Below are 19,729 nucleotides of genomic sequence, written 5' to 3'. Positions count from 1 at the left end.
TGTAAATGATAAGAATATAGGACTTGAGGGCAAGAGATATTATTAGTTCTTCCACTAACTTGGTATTCTTTCTGTTCTTTCTCTGGGCATTCATGTAACCTCTTCGGTCTTTACAATCTTTAACATTTTTGAAAAGTTAATGAAGTATAATTAGGTAAAAAACACAAAAATAATAGCAAGCATATAAAATGCTATTAAAATGAGATACCATTTTGAACCTATAAAAATAAGATCAAATAAGTGTATTTTATTTTATTATAGTGCTAATTTAAGAAATATTTTCAATTAGTCATATGTAACCAAACGTTCATATGCTTTGATCCAGTAATCCCAATAGATACATAAAATATTAAGTGATTTATAATCAGAACAATGTATGTTTCCACACTGCATAATAACAGAAACAGAAGAAATTCTAAAATAGAAGACAAAGAACACAGATAAGTGATTATATAGTTACTTCAAACAATAGAATATGCATTATTAAAATTATACAGTATAATATAATAAAGTGGAAACAATACTATTCAAGGAATGTAAATCAGTAAACATGTAATACAAAAGTTCATTATTTCTATTTGCAGTGATATAACAATATGCACTTGGATTGCAACACAATGAAGCAAAATAAAGTTAATTAAATCGTTGAAAATAAAATTTAATTGGATCATTGAATCGATTATCTCCTTGAGCTAATGATTTCCTTTAGCTTTTATTTAGTATTATAATTTTGTACAACTGTATCAATAAATAATTTCCAATGCAGATATCGGATTTGTGATTGCATGAGACCTTTTTCAAAATCATGATTTAATTCTCTCATTTTATTAATGCATTCTTACTCTAACCAAAAATAAAGTAAAATATTTACCTGTTAAACTTATTTGAGCATTTTTGATGAAACCTCACAAACTTTTCATTTAATTTTTACACTGGTAGTTTTGGTAGCTTTATGAGATGGAATTACACTTTCTGATTTGAGAAAAGAAAAATTATAAGTCAAAATTATATAGTCTATGAATGCCATCACATTTTTATATAGTATGATAAACATTATGATCTATTTTGTCAAGTACTTCTCTCATCCATATATCTATGTTTATTTTAAAGAACATAGTGTGGCCGGGCAAGGTGGCTCACGCCTGTAATTGCAGCACTTTGGGAGGCTGAGGCGGGCAGATCACAAGGTCAGGAGTTCGAGACCAGCCTGGCCAACATGGTGAAACCTGTCTCTACTAAAAATACAAAAAGTAGCCAGGCATGGTGACCTATAATTTCAGCTACTCAGAAAGAATTGCTTGAACCTGGGAGATGGAGGTTGCAGTGAGCTAAGATAATGCCACTGCCCTCCAGCCTGGGTGACAGAGCAAGCCTTCCTCTCAAAAAAAAAGAAAAATATGATTACTCGGAAATCATTACCTCATTTAAAAACAACACTGTTTCATAAGAAATACACACTCCAATGACCAGAGAAGACTTCTCAGACATTATGCCTATTGTAAACATAAGCAAAACCTCAAACAAGACGGCCCAGTTTGCAAAAAGAAATCTTTGAGGTGACTGTTTTTAAACTTCATTAACTCTAAATTTCCATTTCATCAGTAATGACACTTCATAGTTCCTAAAGACCATTCCCTAAGGGGTGTGTCTAACTCACCAAGACACACAACTCCGTAACTGTGGAGGTGACTCTCCTTCATTTTGCTTGCTGAAAATAATGTGGTGTTTTACCACAACTGCAGTTTTTTGGTTCCAGAACCAAACCAGAGAATTTCATTTGGTTTTCTAATTTGGTCCAGCTGTAGAAATAGATCTCTCTCCTTTTCTTTTTTTCTTTTCTTTTCTTTTCTTCCTTTTTTGCTTTCCTTTCCTTTCTCTCTCTTTTTTTCTCTCTCATTCTCCTTCCTTCCTTCTTTTCTTCCTTCCTTTTTGTTCTTCCTTCTTACCCTTCTCTTCCTACCTTTCCTTCCTTCTACCTCCTCACCCTCTCTCTTTTTCTTTCTCTTTCCTGAAATCATTCTTTGGAAACTCATAGCAAAACAGAAGTAATCTTATTGAAAGGGTAAGTTTCCATCATCAAAATTGCTAGTAGCACACCAGTTTCATAGTGCAGATGTCCTTGAATATTTACAAGAAGTCATGAGGAGTATACTAAATGTGGTAGTACTGTGTCACCTTGAGCTTCCCCCGCCCCACCCCCACCCGGTATCCAAATACTCCTTCAGCTTCCTCTGGCACTCTGGAAGAACTCAAGTAACAAAACATCCCTTTCATTTGACCTCCCCTACCCCCTGCCACGATCACTCCAAATTAAAAGAAAGAAGGTAAATAAAAGGAAAGATAAAATAATAGTTTTGAATAATATTTCCACCTTTTGAATAATTGTTTTGAAAGTGAGAGACCAATCAAATAGTCTCCTTTGTTTAACCATTCATTTATTCAATTCACTCATTCAGTCAATACAAAAAGTCCAACTGTGTGTCTGAAATCATCCTGTGTTATGGGAACACAACTAGAAAGGAAGGGTTTCTTTCGTTAAAGAGCTTATGTATTTAAGAGAAGAAAGGTAATTAAAACATAAACAATGTAATTTCTTAAAATAGCATGTGTTATGAAAAATAAATAGATGAAAGATTGAAAGTGATGAGAGTATATGTTGTTTTATATCAGTATAAGTGGCAGTCAGGGAAGTGACATGTGTGCCCAGATCTGGAAGTATCTTAGGCAGAGAGAAGAACAAATATAAATATCCTGAAATAGGTCAAGCTTATCATGTCAGTGGTAAGAGTTAAGTGCAGAGAGCTGGGCAAAGAAGTAATCCTGTATGGCCTCATCATTTGTGTTGTTGTCCAGATATAATAGACAATAAGAACAATAACTTCTTGAATGTTTAATTGTAGAGTGATAGGATTCAATCTAACTTTTATAAAGGAACCGAAACTGCTGAGTGAAACAGTGGAGTAGAGAGAGAGAGTAAAATGGAAGCAGAAAAGTCCCTCAGAATATTTCCTAGTCCAGGGAGGCAATCGTGGTGTTGAATTGGGTGGTAGCAGGAGAGATTATCAACAAACAATATCGAGGACGTGTTTCAGATGGGTCACCAGTAGTACTTGTCAATGGATTATCAAAAATACTTCATACATTTTCAATGAATGAATAAATGGTGCTATATCATATAGGTAAGTAAGAACCTGTTCACTTTTACAACCCTGAAGCCATAAAAATCATATGTTCTCTTGGAAGAAAAAGGCTAAGCATACTAATAACAATTAGCAGCAAACACATTTAGAAACCAGGTACACCACTAGTACTTCAAAATTGATGAGAAAAAAAAACTATACCTCTAACATTTAGGGTGTCCACAATCAGTACATAAAGCTGTTCCTTCCCTGGTGATTAAAAAAAAAAAAAGTGCTCCACTCACATTTTTATTATTCCTCTATTTCACTTATTTAACAAATATTTATTTACTGCCTGCTACGATCCAAGTCCCAAGGAAGTAACATAAAGAACCACATAGGCATAGTCAAATTGTTTCTGTTAAAATTCTGACAATTTTGCGTCATTTTCTTCGAGGTTTAGTGCTGTGGAGAAGTCTGAAGTAACTATCATTGTTTTTTTTTTTTTTCCTTTGTACACGGTATGTTTAATTCATGTTTGTTCCCGTTTATATTTGTGTGACTTTTAAAATCGATATTGATGTTCATATTTGAAATTGAAATACTTTACCAGGTTTTATTAATTTTTTAAATACTTCATTGGCCCACTTTCAGCCTGAACATTCAAACTTTCAACTCAGAGAATGTTTTTCTGCTTTGTCTTTCATTATTTTTCCTACGCTGTATAGATTAGTTTCTTTTTAAAGATTACCAGTTAGCCACAAGGTAGACTTCCCTTTTCACTTTTACTTTTCATCACATTATATCCTTTCATCTTTGTGTCTTTTCTTTGGCCCCCTAGTAGACAACTAATATAAAAAATGTGTCCGTTTGAATTTCTGTAGTGTTTATTCACCTCTGTACTGTTTCTGAAACTATATATTTTTTTCTTCTCACATTGTATTTCATTTATTTAAACTCTGCCTACCATCCAGTTTTTTATTTTTTCTATCTCAGTATCTCTTATTTCATACATACAATTTATTCAGCATTAACTTAGAGTAGAAGATAGAGCTGTCAACATTTGTTTCCTAAAAAATGATTTTCAAACGACTGCTTTATTTCCACAACTTCAGTGTTTCTCTTTATGTTACATAATCTTTTCATAAGATTGTAACTATTTTAAAATGCTTTCTCATCCCTGAGTGATTTCTATCCAGTCTGGCATTTTCAGGTTCTATTTGACATACTTTTCTTCCAACCTTTTTTTTTTTTTTTTTTTGGATTTTGATTGACCTTCAGAAAGTACATTCATTTTGACTCTTGTTTTCTTTTTTGAGATGGAGTCTCTGTCACCCAGGCTGGAGTGCAGTGGCATGATCACGGCTCACTGCAATCCCCACCTCCCGGATTCAAGCGATTCTTCTGCCTTAGCCTCCTGAGTAGCTGGGATTATAGGCATGCCCCAGCACACTCACCTAGTTTTTGTATTTTTATTTTTTTATTATTGAACTTTAAGCTCTGGGGTACTTGCACATCCCGCAGGGTTGCTGCGTAGGTACACACGTGCCATGGTGGTTTGCAGTCAGTCTCCTTTCCCCGTCGCCTGCATCAGGCATTCCTACCAGTGTTTTCCCTTCCCAGCCTCCCCACCCCGCGCTGTCCCTCCCGTAGTCCCCCACCCCTCAACCTACCCCAGTGTGTGATATTCTCCTGCCTATGCCCACGTGCTCTCATTGTTCAACACCCCTCTATGAATGAGAACATGAGGTGTTTGTTTTTCTGCTTCCAGCTTTTAAAGAAGAATCATTTTAGATATTGAGTGGGAAAATTAAGTGGTGAGCAACATTTTGTGTTTTTACAGGGTGTTTTTTTTGGGTGTGAATCTGCTGAGCTAAGAGGAAGTTTCTAATTCCATTACCTGGTCATCTTATCTTGCCAGATACAGTAAAAGTGAAATTTAACAAATAACTTAGAGACTCAAGAGCCTATCTGTGACTCTCTCAAGAAACTTAAAAACAAAAGCCTAGGTAAGATATTCTTAAAATGAATTGCCTGTTTCCAACTTCACGTTGTTAAACATGAAATACTATCACCTATGCAATTTTGCATGAACTTATTGAAATTCTGATCCCCAAATTAGTGCCAAAAAATAGTTTAATAAAGTCGCAGTTTAAGGATTTTAAAAGGTCTTTTTACTCTAGAAATTAACTTTAGATCATGTTCTTGATCTCCTCATTCTGACCAGCAAAGGATCATTATTTTAGTGGTAAGATAATGCGGTGGGAAGTATGCACGGAAGACTCTTTAGTTTTATTCCATGACTCCCCTTAGTCTATGAAAATTACTTTATGGCTTCCCAGTTCTTTTTTTATATCTGAGTTTGGTTAAGAAAACTCTTCCTGGAGTCTAGCAGGGCATTTATCAATAATGTAGTTCATTGTGTTGCTGAAAACTTGCAGCTTCGGGTAAAGAACCCACCAAAAGTTTTCTCTGGAGAGCAGTTCCTCATCGGGGATTTCATTCTCTAGCCCTATCACAAAAGGAGGTGCCATGATTAGTGCTCACTAATGTAATGTGAGCGGAAGTGATGATTGGCATTTCTAGGGGGAGGTGTATGTGAGATGAGGTTTCATTTTTCACACTCCCATCTGCCATTTGCCAGCTGAATGCCAGATGCCAATCCTCTCAGGAAAGGTGGAGCCACAAGACAGAAGGAGTCTGGACCCCTGCATCACCACAGAAGGGCAAGTTGCATATCAACCAATATCCATATTGGACCTGTTTATGAGCAAGAAATTCTCTTTTATTGTATCAAATCACCAGTGGGTAGATTTTTTCCCTAAAACATCTAGTGTCATAACTAGAACTAATTCACGTTTAGTTTCTTATTAGGATGGTGGAAAAAATCAAATCAGTTGTTTGTAACTTCCCAATGTTTCTCAAAAGTATCTCAAAATAAGACACAATAAGTAACTAGATGTGGGAAAACTCCCACCATTTTGAGTTGCCTTTTCACAAGAAACACAAATTGACTACCTCATCCTGCATGACGGTGACGTTTTTGGGGAATTTGCTGTGTGTTTATAAGAAACCATATGGGATGGAATTTCAAGAAATACTTCATGTTGTTTGCACATCGCACCCTAAACATGTTCACAAATCTCTTTTGGTCTTTTTGTAATAATGAGTCAATAACAAAGGATGAATTTCCTAGGGCCATCTCACACTTTACACTCACCCTTCTCTTCAGTCCAGAAAGCACAAATACTATTTAGATTTATGTATTAGGGAAACCATAGCATGGAATAGGAAAATTTAACACAGATGCCATGTATCACTACCTACACAGCCCACTGGATATATCCCTTCAAAGCTATTCCCTCCTGGCCATCTCTCTCTTTATAACCTCTACTTTGCCATGTTGTCCATGTTACTGGAGACAGATCTCACATGCAGGACTAATATTTCCCACGTGTTGTCTTTTCTTATCTAAATTAATATATGATAACCTAAATACACACAATGAGTTATGACAGATGTATACACTTGTGAAACTAATAATTTGTACAGAACTTTGCCATCATCAACTAAAATTTTCTCTTTCTCCTTTGCAGTTCATATCTCCCTTGGCCCTCTTTTTATTACTATTACATTTTATAAATAAATTACTTTATAAAATAATTTCATTCATCTCTGAATGGACATTTGAGTTGTTTCTAGTTTGGGGTTATTACAAATAAAACTGCTATGAAGATTTATGTCCAAGTCGTCTTAGTGTGGATATGTGTTGTCTACGAAAAATACTTTTAAGTGGAATAACTGGATCATATGGTAGGTGTACATTTAACTTACAGTAATTATCAAAAATGATTTTTAAGTGCCTCTAATATTATACCTTGTCACCACAATATGTGAGAGCTCCGGTTGCTCCAAATTATTTTAAAGACTTGGTATTAGGAGTTTTAAATTTTAGCCATTTTCATAGGTACATAGTAATATCTTACTATGGTTTTAATTAACATTCCCCTGATGACTATTGGTATTAATTTTATGTGGTTTTTGAATATTTATATTTTTTTTAAGTTTTATTTATAATTTTTGTAGGTACATAATAGGTATATATATTTATGGGGTACATGAGATGTTTTGATATAGCAATGCCTATGAAATAAGCAATCATAAATCACCTCAAACATTTATCCATGAAGCTGCAAACAATTCAGTAATACTCTAAGTTATTTTAAAATTTTCAGTGGAGTTATTATTGACTACAGTCGCCTTGTTGTGCTGTCATATAGTAGGACTTATTCATTCTTGCTATTTTGTTTTATATCCATTAACCTTCCCTACGTCCTCCCCAACCCTCCCCAACCCTCCCTGACCTTCCCAGCCTCTGAGAATCATCCTTGTACTCTCTATGTCCATTGGTTAAACTGTTTTGATTTTTAGATCCCACACATAAGTGAGAATATGGAATTGTCTTTCCGTGCTTGGTTTATTTCACTTAACGTAATGATCTCCAGTTCCATCTATGTTGTTGCAAATGACTGGATCTCATTATATTTTATGGCTAAATAGTACTCCATTGTGTATATATGCCACATTTTCTTTATCCATTCATCTGTTGATAGACACTTAGTTGCCTCCAAATCTAAACTATTAAAAGCAGTACTGCAACAAAACGTAGGAGTGCAGATATCTCTTTGATATACTGATTTCTTTCTTTTGGGTATATACCTAAAATAAATTAATTGAATATTAGAAATAGGAATGCTTTTGCACTGTTGGTGGGAGTGCAAATTAGTTCAACCACTGTGGAAAACTGTGACAATTCCTCAAGGATCTAGAACCAGAAATACCATTTGACCCAGCAATCCATTTACTGGTATATTCCAAAGAATTATAAATCATTCTACTATAAAGACACATGCACACATATGTTTATTGCAGCACTATTCACAATAGGAAAAACTTGGAACCAACCCAAATGCCTATCAATGATAGACTAGATAAAGAAAATGTGGCACGTATATGCCATGGAATACTATGCAGCCATAAAAAAGGAGGAGTTCATGTCCTTTGCAGGGACATGGATGAAGCTGGAAGTCATTATTCTCAGCAAACTAACACAGGAACAGAAATCTAAGCACTGCATGTTCTCACTCATAAGTGGGAGCTGAACAATGAGAACACATGGACACAGGGAGGGGAACATCACACATTGGAGCTCGTAGGGGGGTGGGGGGGCTAAGGGAGGGACAGCATTAGGAGAATTACCTAACGTAGATGATGGGTTGGTGGGTGCAGTAAACCACCATGGCACATGTGTACCTATGTAACAAATCTGCACATTCTGCACATGTATCCCAGAACTTAAAGTATAATGCAACTAAATTTAAAAAATAAAAATAAAAAAATATATATATATATATATATACACACACACATATATATATTCTCTTTTATGAAGTGGATATTCAATAATTTGCTCATTTTCGAATGCTAATTGATCTTATTAAACTTTGAAATTGTACAAACACACACACACATAAATACGTACACATAGACACTCTGGATAGAAATATTTTGTTAAATACATGTAGTGTAAACATTGTCTTTCAGTCTGGTGCTCTCTTTTTTCTTGAGATGTCTTTTGAAGAGCAAAGAATTTTAATTTGATAAGGTTTAATGTATCACTTTTTATATAATAGTTTATGCTTTTTGTATCTTATCTAAAAACTGTATGTATCTCAACCTTGCAAAGATTTTCTCCAATATTTTCTTTAAGAAGTTTTTAAATTTTAGCTTTTAATTACACTTACACATTTTGGGTTAATTTGTATATATAACATTAATATAAGGTAATAGTCAGTGTGGATTTCCCATACCAATATCCAGTTGTGCCGGCACCACTTGCTGAAGAGATTTCCTTTCCTGATTGAATTGACTTGTTATTTTGTTGAAAATCATTTGATTGTTTATGGGTGGGCTCATTTCTGCACTGTTTTCCATTCAATTGATCTTTATGTCTGTCATTTTGCCAATACTACTATATCTTCATGAAAAGACTTAAAAGTGTAAGTTATCAATTTTTCCTCTTTATAAAGGGCATTGTATCCATTAGATTGTTTGCATTTTCATAAAATCTTTAGAATTAGCTTATTAATTTCTATATAAAGACTATGTAAAATTATGATTAGAATTGTGATAAGCTATATGTCAGTTATCAATACTGAATCTTTAAATTATGTATATGGTACATGTGTCAATTTTTCAGGTCTTCTTTAATTTCCATTGTAAATATTCTATATATTTTAACATATATATTACACATATCTCTTGTTAAATTTATTCACATCATTTTTTTGAATTCAAGATAAATTTTAAAAAATTCCAGTTTTTTGCTATTAGTAAATAAAACTTAAACTGATTGCTGTACACTAATATTGCATTCTGTGACCATGCTAAATTCATTTATTAAGCTAGTCGGTATTTTTTATTCATGTATTTTTGATGGACATGTACATATCATTTTCAAGTGAACATCATTTTATGTTTTTTCTTTCCAATTTTCATGTTTTTCATTTCTTTTTTCTACTGTACTATCTAGTACTTTCTATTCAATGTCTAGCAGAAATGGTGACCACAACCATTTTCCTGATCTTAAGGGAAAGGCATTCTGTCTTTTCCTGTTTACAAACAGTATCTCAGTTAATGGCCTTAAATAACTTCAGTGGTAGGGACCTTAATCTTGGTTCTCATTTGGATATGCCTATTGTCTCACAGCTTGTGAACACCAAAACAAAGACTACGCAAGTTCAGATTGACCATAGGCTTTTATTCTCTTTTTGTTTAATTGCTATTTTTATAGATTTACGGAGTTACATGGATACATTGCATAATGGTGGAGTTTGGGCCTCTATATGCCTGTCACCTGAAGAGTGAACATTATGCTCAAGTAAGTTTTAAAACTTCATACCTCTCCCATTCTTACTACTTTTGGAGTCCCTATTACCTATGACTTCACTGTGTGTGTCCATGTGTACTCATTATTTAGCTCTCACTTCTAAGTGAGAACATGTATTATTTGATTTTCTGTTTCTAAGTTATTTTATTTAGCATAATGGCCTCCAGCTCCATCCATGTTGCTGAAAAATACATGATTATTTATTCTTTTTTATGGTTGCATAGTATTCTATGGTGTATATACACCGTATTTTATTTATCCAACTATCCATTAATAGACACAGGTCAATTCTGTGTCTTTGCTATTGTGAATAACCTACAATAAACATACAAGTGCAGGTGTCATTTTGGTATAATAATGAAGACTGGTCCTTTTAATTAAACCAGATGAAAATAAAGAAAAAAAGAATTTAAAGAAATGAACAAAGACTTCTGGAAATATAGGACTATGTGAAGCATCCACACCTAAAAGTTATAGGCATTACTGAGGGAAAAGAAGAAAAAGTAAAAGGCTTAGAAAATGTATGTGATGAAAAATTTCAGGAAGACGTCCCTGGCATAGCAATAGAATTAGACTTCCAGATACAAGAAGCTCAAAAAACACCTGGAAGATTCTCAGCAAGACAAATCTCATCAAAGTATATAATCATCAAACTATCCCAAGTCAATATGAAGGAAAAAAAAAAGCAGAGAGAAGCATCTAATCATTTATAAAGAAAATCCCATCAGACTAACAGTGAGCCTCTCAGCAGAAACCTTACAAAGCAGTAGAGATTTGGAGGCTATTTTTAGCTTTCTTAAAGCAAAAAGAATGCCAACCAAGAATTTTATATCCTGCTCAGTTGAGCTTCATAAATGAAGAATTAAAGTTTTTCCCAAGCAAGCTGGTAAGGGAATGTTTTACCCCTAGACTGGTCCCAGAAGAAATGCTCAAAGGAGTTCTAAATATGGAAACAAGGGGCAATGCTTGCCATCATAAAAGCACATGATAATATAGGACTTACAGATACCATGAAGTGATTACACAATTGAGACTACAAAGCAACTAGGTAACATTATGACAGGAGCAAAACCTTGCAGGCTTTTATTCTTAATGCCTGCTCTGCACTGCCTCAAGAGAAGCTGGGCCAGAGTCTGCAGCTAAATTTCAGTCCTCCACCCAGGCTGCCTGCAACAGGCTTAGACCCCCCCGACATATTCTCTCTCAGCTTTGAGACCCGGTCTGTGCCAGACACACAGCTGAAGCTCATTCCAGAAACTGCCTTTGCCAAGCCAGAGCTGCATTTTATGACCCATTCATCCAGCAAGGGTATGGCTCTGTGCATGGTGGGGGATGGAAGGCATAAATGGGAAAGAGAGGGAGTGAAGGAGTGAAAGGGTAGAGGACATGGCACTAAGAACATGGAGCCACTAAAAGAAATCTTTTTCTTCCCTAACTTTGTTAGTTCCTCAACTCTGTTTCCCCTGGATAATGGATTAAGCCTATGTCTAATCTCATAGGGCAATTCACTTACTAATCAAAACTCTTTTATTTATTCCTTGTCTCTTTTTCTTATCATAATATAACCCTATCTCACTGCTGATTGTGAAACAGCAATGAGATTGTATCAGTGAATATGCTCATAAACCAAAAGCTGCCATATAAATGAAAAGTAACTTGTCATTGTTATTTTTGGTACTGAAAGAAACTCCAAGAATGTACACAAAACTGAAATCATTTTGTTATTTCTGAGTGTCACAAAGGACCAAGGTTAAGGTGCCATAGAAACCTATAGAAAGATTGCTTTTACATTATTACATGATTTTCACCTTTTGCAGACGATACCAAAGTAGATCTTTCTGGGAAAGGAATTTAAAAGTGGATGTTAGTATCTGGGAAAAAATGTAGGCTCTGTGACTATGACAGCAGTTTTTAAACCTGGACTAAATTGTACAACCCATTCATGAGTAGTTAGAGTTTTTGCACTAACTTTCCCTTCCAAAAAACTACTAACTCTACTACTCTAGCATTTCTCTTAGGTAGATATATCTCTAGTATACTTCAATAAGAGTCACTGAAGCGAGGAAGGTATATATTTTTTTTCAATTTATCTATCCATCCAGATGGTGTGAAAAGAAGAATCATCTTAATCAAAATAACAGCACCCAGAAACATCTGGTCCCATAAGCTTTGTTTATCATTTCCTGAACCTCAGTAAAAGCTTTGTCTTGTGATTTGTAGGTGGCCTGGTATTTCTTACAGTGTTCCAGATGTTTTTCCTGAAGTCAAGACAGCCACAGGAAATTTGTTTAACATTATAATTTTTAATCATGAACGGGTATGCAATACTTTTGACTTTCATTTCCTTTCAGAACCTTCTCAGATATTGTCTTTTTATTTCATTTTAAAGCTTATTGAAATATCTCACTTTCACATTCCAAAGTTATCTGTTAGAGGGAAGAAAATATACATTATTTGTTTCTATTTTCTCTAGACCTAGCATAGTTCCTGTCATAAGTCCTCAATAAATATGTGAATTAGTTGAGTAAATGAATAAATGGTTAAATTATAATTTTATTTTCTCTCATATAAACATGTTAAGATTGCAAGATGATAAAGGCACACATACACGTTCCTGGTTTTGTAAAAAGAGGGGGGAAAAGTAAATTATTTCAAAAATTTTTTTTCATATCAATGTCAGACCAAGTGGCAATATGGTTGCTTTATAAACTAGTCATCAATATAAATATTTACAGAATTATATGGAGCCATTTTATGCTATGATTCCATGTAAAAATGGCCTTTGCTATAGAATTTGTAAGTGTTTTTATGATTTTCTAGTTAAATATGCTGGTATAATGCCTGAGGCTCACTGAGACCTCCTGCAGTTTCAGGAATATGCTTTCTTTATGCTATAAGACTGTTTATAACTGTCAAACCACCAGCAAGTTATCAACTCACATTCAAAATAGGCACCAAGCCACACTTTTGTTAATGTGAACTCTTGAAGAAAACAGAAACTAGACTGTTTTTATAATTTTAAAACTCGTAAGTCAAAACACAGGGTTTTTTTAAAAACAAAAAAACAATAATTTCTTTCTCAAGAGGTTTTTTTCTTTCCTTGGTGGTGTTCAAGCAAGAACTGTTTTGGAAATGCTGACAGGATCATAGCAAAGGCATCCAGAAGGAAACATATAACATGTTTATTTATCTTAGAAACCACAGAACATTGCAAAAGGCCAAATTGGCCCTGTAAAATGTGTTGCTAACATGTACAGTATGATTGCTTAGTTTGGATAAAGTCAAGTCATTTCTGTGCTGATAAAGAAGGACCACAATCTAGATTCTGGCATCTCAAGAATTTATGTCTACAGCTCAACTCTTTCCCTTGAACTCTAAAATTCTAGATCTAAATCCTCCTTGACACCTCCATATGGAAGTTGAATATGCATCTCAAAAAGAACAGATTCAAAACCAGACATTTGATTCTCAGTTCTTCCAACTCAACCTCCCAGTCATTCCCATCTCAGTAAATGGTGACTTCATCCTTCCAGTGGCCCAGGCCAAAATTCCTGAAGTCATCTCTGTCTTTTCTCTTTCTCTCTCATGCCCCATCTGATCATTCAGCCATCTGTGGCCTCTCTGCCATCAAAACAAACCCATATTTTGATCCCTTCTCAACAATTTTTCTACTGTTATCCAGATCAAAGTCTTCATCATCTCTCACCTGATTATTGCACTAGCATCCTAAATATTTGCTTTTGACCTATCCCTGTTATCTTACAGTCAATACACACAAAAGGATCCTCTCAAAGACAGTTGAATCAAGTCACTTCTCTGCTGAGACCCCTCTAATAGCTCCCTTCTTACTCAGAGTAAAAGCTTATCTCTACAGTGGCCTAAAAAGTCCTACAAGATGCAGTTGTCATTACCTTTCTAACCTTGTATCATCTATTGTCTCTCCTGGCTCACTTTACTCTGTTCACGTTTGTCCTCTCTGCTCTTACTGGAATCTGTCATGTATTTTCCAAATTCAGGGCCCCTTTTCTTGGCTTACTCCCTTCAGTTCTTCACCTCCCTGCTCAAATATCACTCCTGATAATGTCTTTTTCCAACCATCCTATATAAAATAACAAGTCCCACCCCCTTCTTATCCCTTATTCCCCAGTTCTGCTTGAAATTCCTACACTTTAATTGTCATGTCCTGGAATGTCTCATCCTGCTGCAACATCTGCTGCAGGTGGCAAGATATTATTCATTGCTGTGTCTCTGTCACTAACACTGTCAAGCACACAGTAGGTTGTTAATAAATATAGGCTGAATAAATGAAGTAATGTGTGCTAGTAGATATATATGATCAAGACAGAAAAGTTGGATTATTCTGGTATTTTTGAGTATATTTTTAAATTGATTTGTGTTTCTATTCTTGTTCCTGATGGCCTGGAAGCATTCATTCAGTCCTACAGTCCCTACAGAATGTGTGGCCTGGGAAGGCTCTCCTTATCTCCAATGCCTAAGTGATTGTTGGGAGTCATAATACTCAGGAGGCAACCCACCCAGTGCTTTTCTCGTTATCTTATACTGACTGGGGTGGGGTGCGCATATGGCCTTTCTCTTGGCTCAAAATTATTCAACTTCATTGAAGGCTGTTTTACTTTCCTGAATGTTTATGGTTATATGTGGTTTTAATAAGTTGAGTGTTCTCCCTTTCTTGATTTTACTTTGTTTTCCACTATTATACTTTGCAGTGTGAAATTGACAGTCTGTCACAGACCTGTGATTTGAAGTAATTGTGACAGATGGTGTGCTTGAATACATAAACAAATTCACCAAAAGGAATGTTTAAGCAATAAGTGTGGGAATTTAAAAGTGAGCAGCAAAAAAATCAAGAGTGAAATGACTGCAATGTCGACTCGAATGTCTGTGCTGCAGGAGAGTATGAAGGACAATGAAGCCTTGTGAAGAGTTGCATGTGAAGGGGCAGGCTTGGGACTGGGACTGCCTGAAACTTTGGATGAATGAGAAATGACTGTATAAAACATTTTTAGTTTACTTGAGGAATTAGGCATTTCTTCCTTTGTATAAAGATAAGATTATGATATCCTGCAGCTGCCTCTGCAATAAAATTGTGGAATAAAATGGTTTCTCAGAAGAGTGTTATGGAGAAGGGGAAAGGAAAATAATAAAGATAATGGTGATGATTCAGACAAATGAATGAGCAGAAGAGGAGATCCAAGTTATCCCTAAGTTATGTTGTGAGAATGACATAGTAACATTTATTGCCAGATCAAGGTCATTGAAGAGAAATGCTTTAAAAGGATGTGAATACTGTGCTCTGGAAAATCTGGATCACTTGAATGAACTAAGATGGCTGTCCGTAAGACAGAAAGTGGCATGGCCAAGGCTAGCATAAATGTACAACAGAGGTTTCTCCAACCGGGTGGGGTCAGAGATAAGTTCATAATTTTCAATCTTTTATGTTAACCACACATGATCGAACAACAGTTTTAATAAAAATGAAAACACAAAAATAATTAAACATTTAATAAAGAAAAAAGAAAGCAGATATTAATGATTAAGTTGTGTCTCCTCCCAGAAGCTATGTTCAAGATTGAATCCTCAACACCTGTAAATATGACTTTGTTTGGAAATAGAGTCTTTGCAGATATAATCAAGTTAAGATGAGTTCATACTAAATTAGGGTGAGCCCTAATCCAATATAACTCATGTCCGTAGAGGAAGAGGAGAAAAGACACAAACACATGAGAGAGAAGGCCACGTGAAGAGAAGATAAAGGCAGAAATAAAAAAGATAAATAAATAAATATATATATATATTGAACTATTATGCATTTCAAAGGAAATAAAGATATATTTATAAAGATATCTTTGTATCTTTATTTGATTTAAAAAATATAAACATCTTTATTATATATATATTTATCTTTATTTTGAAATGCATAATAGTTCAAGAGCAAGATATATATATGTGTGTATACATATGTATATGTGTGTGTGTATCTATCTATCTATATATATGTATATGAGGGGAAGTTGTGTTGACACTTAAGAGAGGACTGTTGGATGGAGAATCAGGCCTGTCTCTCATTTTGATACTGAACAAAATTAGAAATAGCTTGATCCTGAGAAAGTGTATTGGATCTGCCTTACAGATAAGTGTCCAAAATGGTCTTCTCCTCTTTAGATTTCTACTTATGGTTGGAGCTGGAGGCCATTATCCTAAGTGACCAAATGCATGCAAAAAAAAAAAAAAAATAGATTTCTACTTATTTCTCACCACAGTTGTCAGTTAAGCAGCGGGATAACTGCAGGCTTTTACCCATAAGAGAAAGGCTGCAACATAGAGGGTGTATCATTCAAGGCTCTAACATGGAGTGTGCATCACTGAAGGCTACAACATGACGGGTGAATCACTCAAGGCTACACCATACAGGGTGTATCATTCAAGGTCACAATAAGAAGAGTGTATCATTCAAGGCTATAACGTGAAGGGTGCATTATTTAAGGTTACAATGAAGAGAGGGATGCATCATTCAAGGTCCAGCACTAAAGAAAAAAATGTCCATTGATGGACATCCTCCCTGAATTCCTGAACGTCTTCCAATGGAAACCACCTCTTCAACTGTAGTCATGAGAGGACAATCTCTTGGGAGATGAAAGAGAGGAGGAGAAAAAAAAAGGTTTCCTCCCTTTTATTAAATATACTGGAAAATTCAGATTTTATGGTCCTGCAAGAATGTGAAAAGACAGAAAAGCGTTAAGTTTCCTTAATGTTAATATTAGCTCAGGATATGTCAAATGTAAATGAAAATTATTGCTCCTGTTTCAGAAGAAGAAAAAGTTTGACTAAGCCTCCTTTATGCTAATCTGTGAGAGATGTATCCAGGCATACCTCCTGGTTTTTGAACTTAGTCCCTGTCCTGAATAGTGCCTCCCCACAAAATCTTGTTCCTGAGCTATTATGCATCTATGGAAATTCACCTCAACTGCTATCTCCTCGAGTTTTCATGTTCCACTGTATTCAGTCTGCTACTATTAGCAGAATTGATCACCTCTCATGTGAACCACTGCTATAACTGCATATATTTCTGTGATAAAATTTATTCTATCATATTTCAATTATTTGCTGTATTTAATAAATTATTTAGATGTATCCTGTAGTATTTCAATTACTATTTGCCATATGAAACTACAATTGATAGGGTTTTTAACTGTCAAACATTCAACTTCATAGAAAACTGTTTTCACATATTTGCTTATTAATTGTTGATAGCATAAATGTACAATTTGATAAATGTTTACTCTAAGTAAATCATCCCCAGGCTTGTTAAATTGTCTGCATTGATAGCTGTTGCTAAATTCTACAGAAAACACTTTTAACACTGGATGTTTAACTAAAGAGAATAATTATGTCTAATGCAGCTAGTAATTGTAGAAATGTTCAGCCTGATTACATGAAGTACACATGATAGTTTTAATATTTATTTAGTAGAAGAGTAAATAGAAATATCAGTTCTCTAGACCAATCAGGAAATGTATGCTTTGTGCTTTTAAGCTTACGTTAAACAGATGACCATACTCAAATGAAAGACAGGGAGAGGTAGAAGAAATAGCTGAGAACTTGAAAAGATGTACTGTTATTGTCAACAAAGCAATGTCTGCTCCCTTCATAAAATTGTGTTTAGGGAATATTTACAATTAAGCTTGTATACAATAGTAATTTTGAATGTATTTTTAAATTTATTTTTTCAAAATAATGACAGTAGCAAAAATTTTACATAGCCTGTATTGAATTCACACATTCAAATGAGGCTTTACCAGTAATAATGGGGGTTAATACAGAGCTAGTGTTTGGCATTTGACTTTATCTCAAAGGAGCTAACCGCTCAATGAATTACAGAAGACTCATACTCTTTTTATTTTTTCCTGGAAATTAAAAAAGAAAAGCTTTACTAAATATTGACATATATATTTACTCCAAATTTTACATTAAGTGAAATAAGAATATCTCTAGTAGCTTAGTTAACATCAACAGAAAGCTTCAAAGGATGATTCTGAAAATGGCAGGCAAAATTTCTTTTTATTGTAGGCAATTACTCAAACTGGAAATTTGGCTTTATGCATAATAAGTCATGTGGGTAAAACATCCACATTGCAGTTAGGCTTCCAGTATCTAGCTTTTATTTATTTTTTAGCAATGACATTAACAAGATTTTGCCAGGTTATAAAAATGAGGGCTTTCTTGAGAATTACTTATAATTTCCGAGCTGAATGGCAGAGCGCACGTAGACACATCTGAAGGTAGATGGCTGTATCTCCCAGTACTGGACCGGGTTGCTGAAAAGACTCACACCGGAATAAGAAGCCTTTTTGGTGTTGTGTCCAGGTGGGCAGAAGTCACTTGATCCAACTACAGAGATATTGTTGTTATGAAGGTAGACAACCTGCAACATGAAACAATAATTATTATTCTCTAAATGTTGAGGCCCTTCAGCTAAATAGTTTCTTCTTTTTAATATTTTTTATCTTTCACTTTTTTTTTTTTGAGACAGTCTTGCTCTGTCACCCAGGCAGTGGGTGTGTGTGTGTGTGTGTGTGTGTGTGTGTGAGACCCCAGTGCATTGCAGCCTCTGCCTCCAAGGCTCAAGCTATTCTCCTGTCTCAGTCTACTGAGTAGCTGGGACTACAGGCTCATGCCACCATGCCTAGCTATTTTTTGTGTTTTTAGTAGAGATGGGGTTTCACCATGTTGGCCAGACTGGTCTCAAACTCATGACCTCAAGTGATCCACCCACCTTGGCCTCCTAAAGTGCTGTGATTACAGGCATGAGCCTCCATGACCGGCCCCACTTTAAATAACTGACTACTTCTCATACAAAACTTTCAATTTCTCCTTTCTTTTCTAAAATTTGTTTTTCCCTTCCTTAGTCTTGTCTTCCCCATCTCAATAAGTTGCATGTCAGTCATTTCAGATGTTCAGGCTATATACATTGTCATTATCCTTGAGCTCCAATTCTCTTATGCTCTTTATTCAATCAACAAATCTTGCTAGCTCAGCCTTCAAAATGTACACTTAATTCAGTTCTTCTCTCCATGTCTACTCCTACAGCCTTGTTCAAGTCACCATTCTTTCTTTTCAAATGATTGAAGTTGTCCTGATTATTCTTTCTTCTTTCCCCTTTGCCTTCCTAAATTCTATTTTGTTTAAGCTCTCAGAGCAATTGCTTTAAAAAGTAAACCAAATTACATGTTCTTTGCCTTAGCACTCCAGTGGTTTCCAATCTTAGGCAGAATAATAAAATCCAAAGTTCTCACAGGGTCTTACAAATCCTACATGATCTAATATCCTTTTACTCTGACCTCTTCCTTTACTGTACAAGCCAATCATCTGGTCTACTTGCTCCTCTTCTAATGCACGAAGCATGATCTCTTCTTATCAACAGCATTTACTCAACCTGGAATGATCTCTAAAGCATCTTCAAAGCTTGCTGCCTCATGTAATTCACTGTTTCTTACCAGAGATACGTTCCTTGACCACCCCATTCTGCCATTCTCTGGGGCAGAACTACATTAAATTTCTTTATTTTTCTTCATAGCATTATCAATATGTAGCATATTATGCATATTTTCTATTGTTTGTTTCTCTCCTCTAGAGTAAAATC

At 35.0% G+C, this 19,729-nt stretch overlaps 1 protein-coding gene across 2 annotated transcripts in view; it reads right to left on the bottom strand.

Annotated features, from left to right (window-relative positions):
• Positions 1 to 17,784: 17,784 nt before the first annotated feature.
• DCN (decorin) overlaps positions 17,785 to 19,729 on the bottom strand; it is a 35,674-nt gene continuing 33,729 nt past the window's right edge. For both annotated transcript variants that reach the window (XM_012469352.2, XM_012469351.2), the window contains exon 8: positions 17,785 to 18,511. In XM_012469352.2, the coding sequence (XP_012324775.1) occupies positions 18,317 to 18,511 (195 nt within the window). In that variant the 3' untranslated portion in view covers positions 17,785 to 18,316. The remainder of the gene's footprint in view (positions 18,512 to 19,729) is intronic.

Source organism: Aotus nancymaae, unplaced genomic scaffold (assembly GCF_030222135.1).
Source record: "Aotus nancymaae isolate 86718 unplaced genomic scaffold, 86718_ANA_hifiasm-v0.15.2.pri h1tg000016l, whole genome shotgun sequence".
NCBI classification, from domain to species: Eukaryota; Metazoa; Chordata; class Mammalia; order Primates; family Aotidae; genus Aotus; species Aotus nancymaae.
Note: the sequence above shows the minus strand (reverse complement) of the source record. Positions and strands in the feature narration are given on the sequence as shown.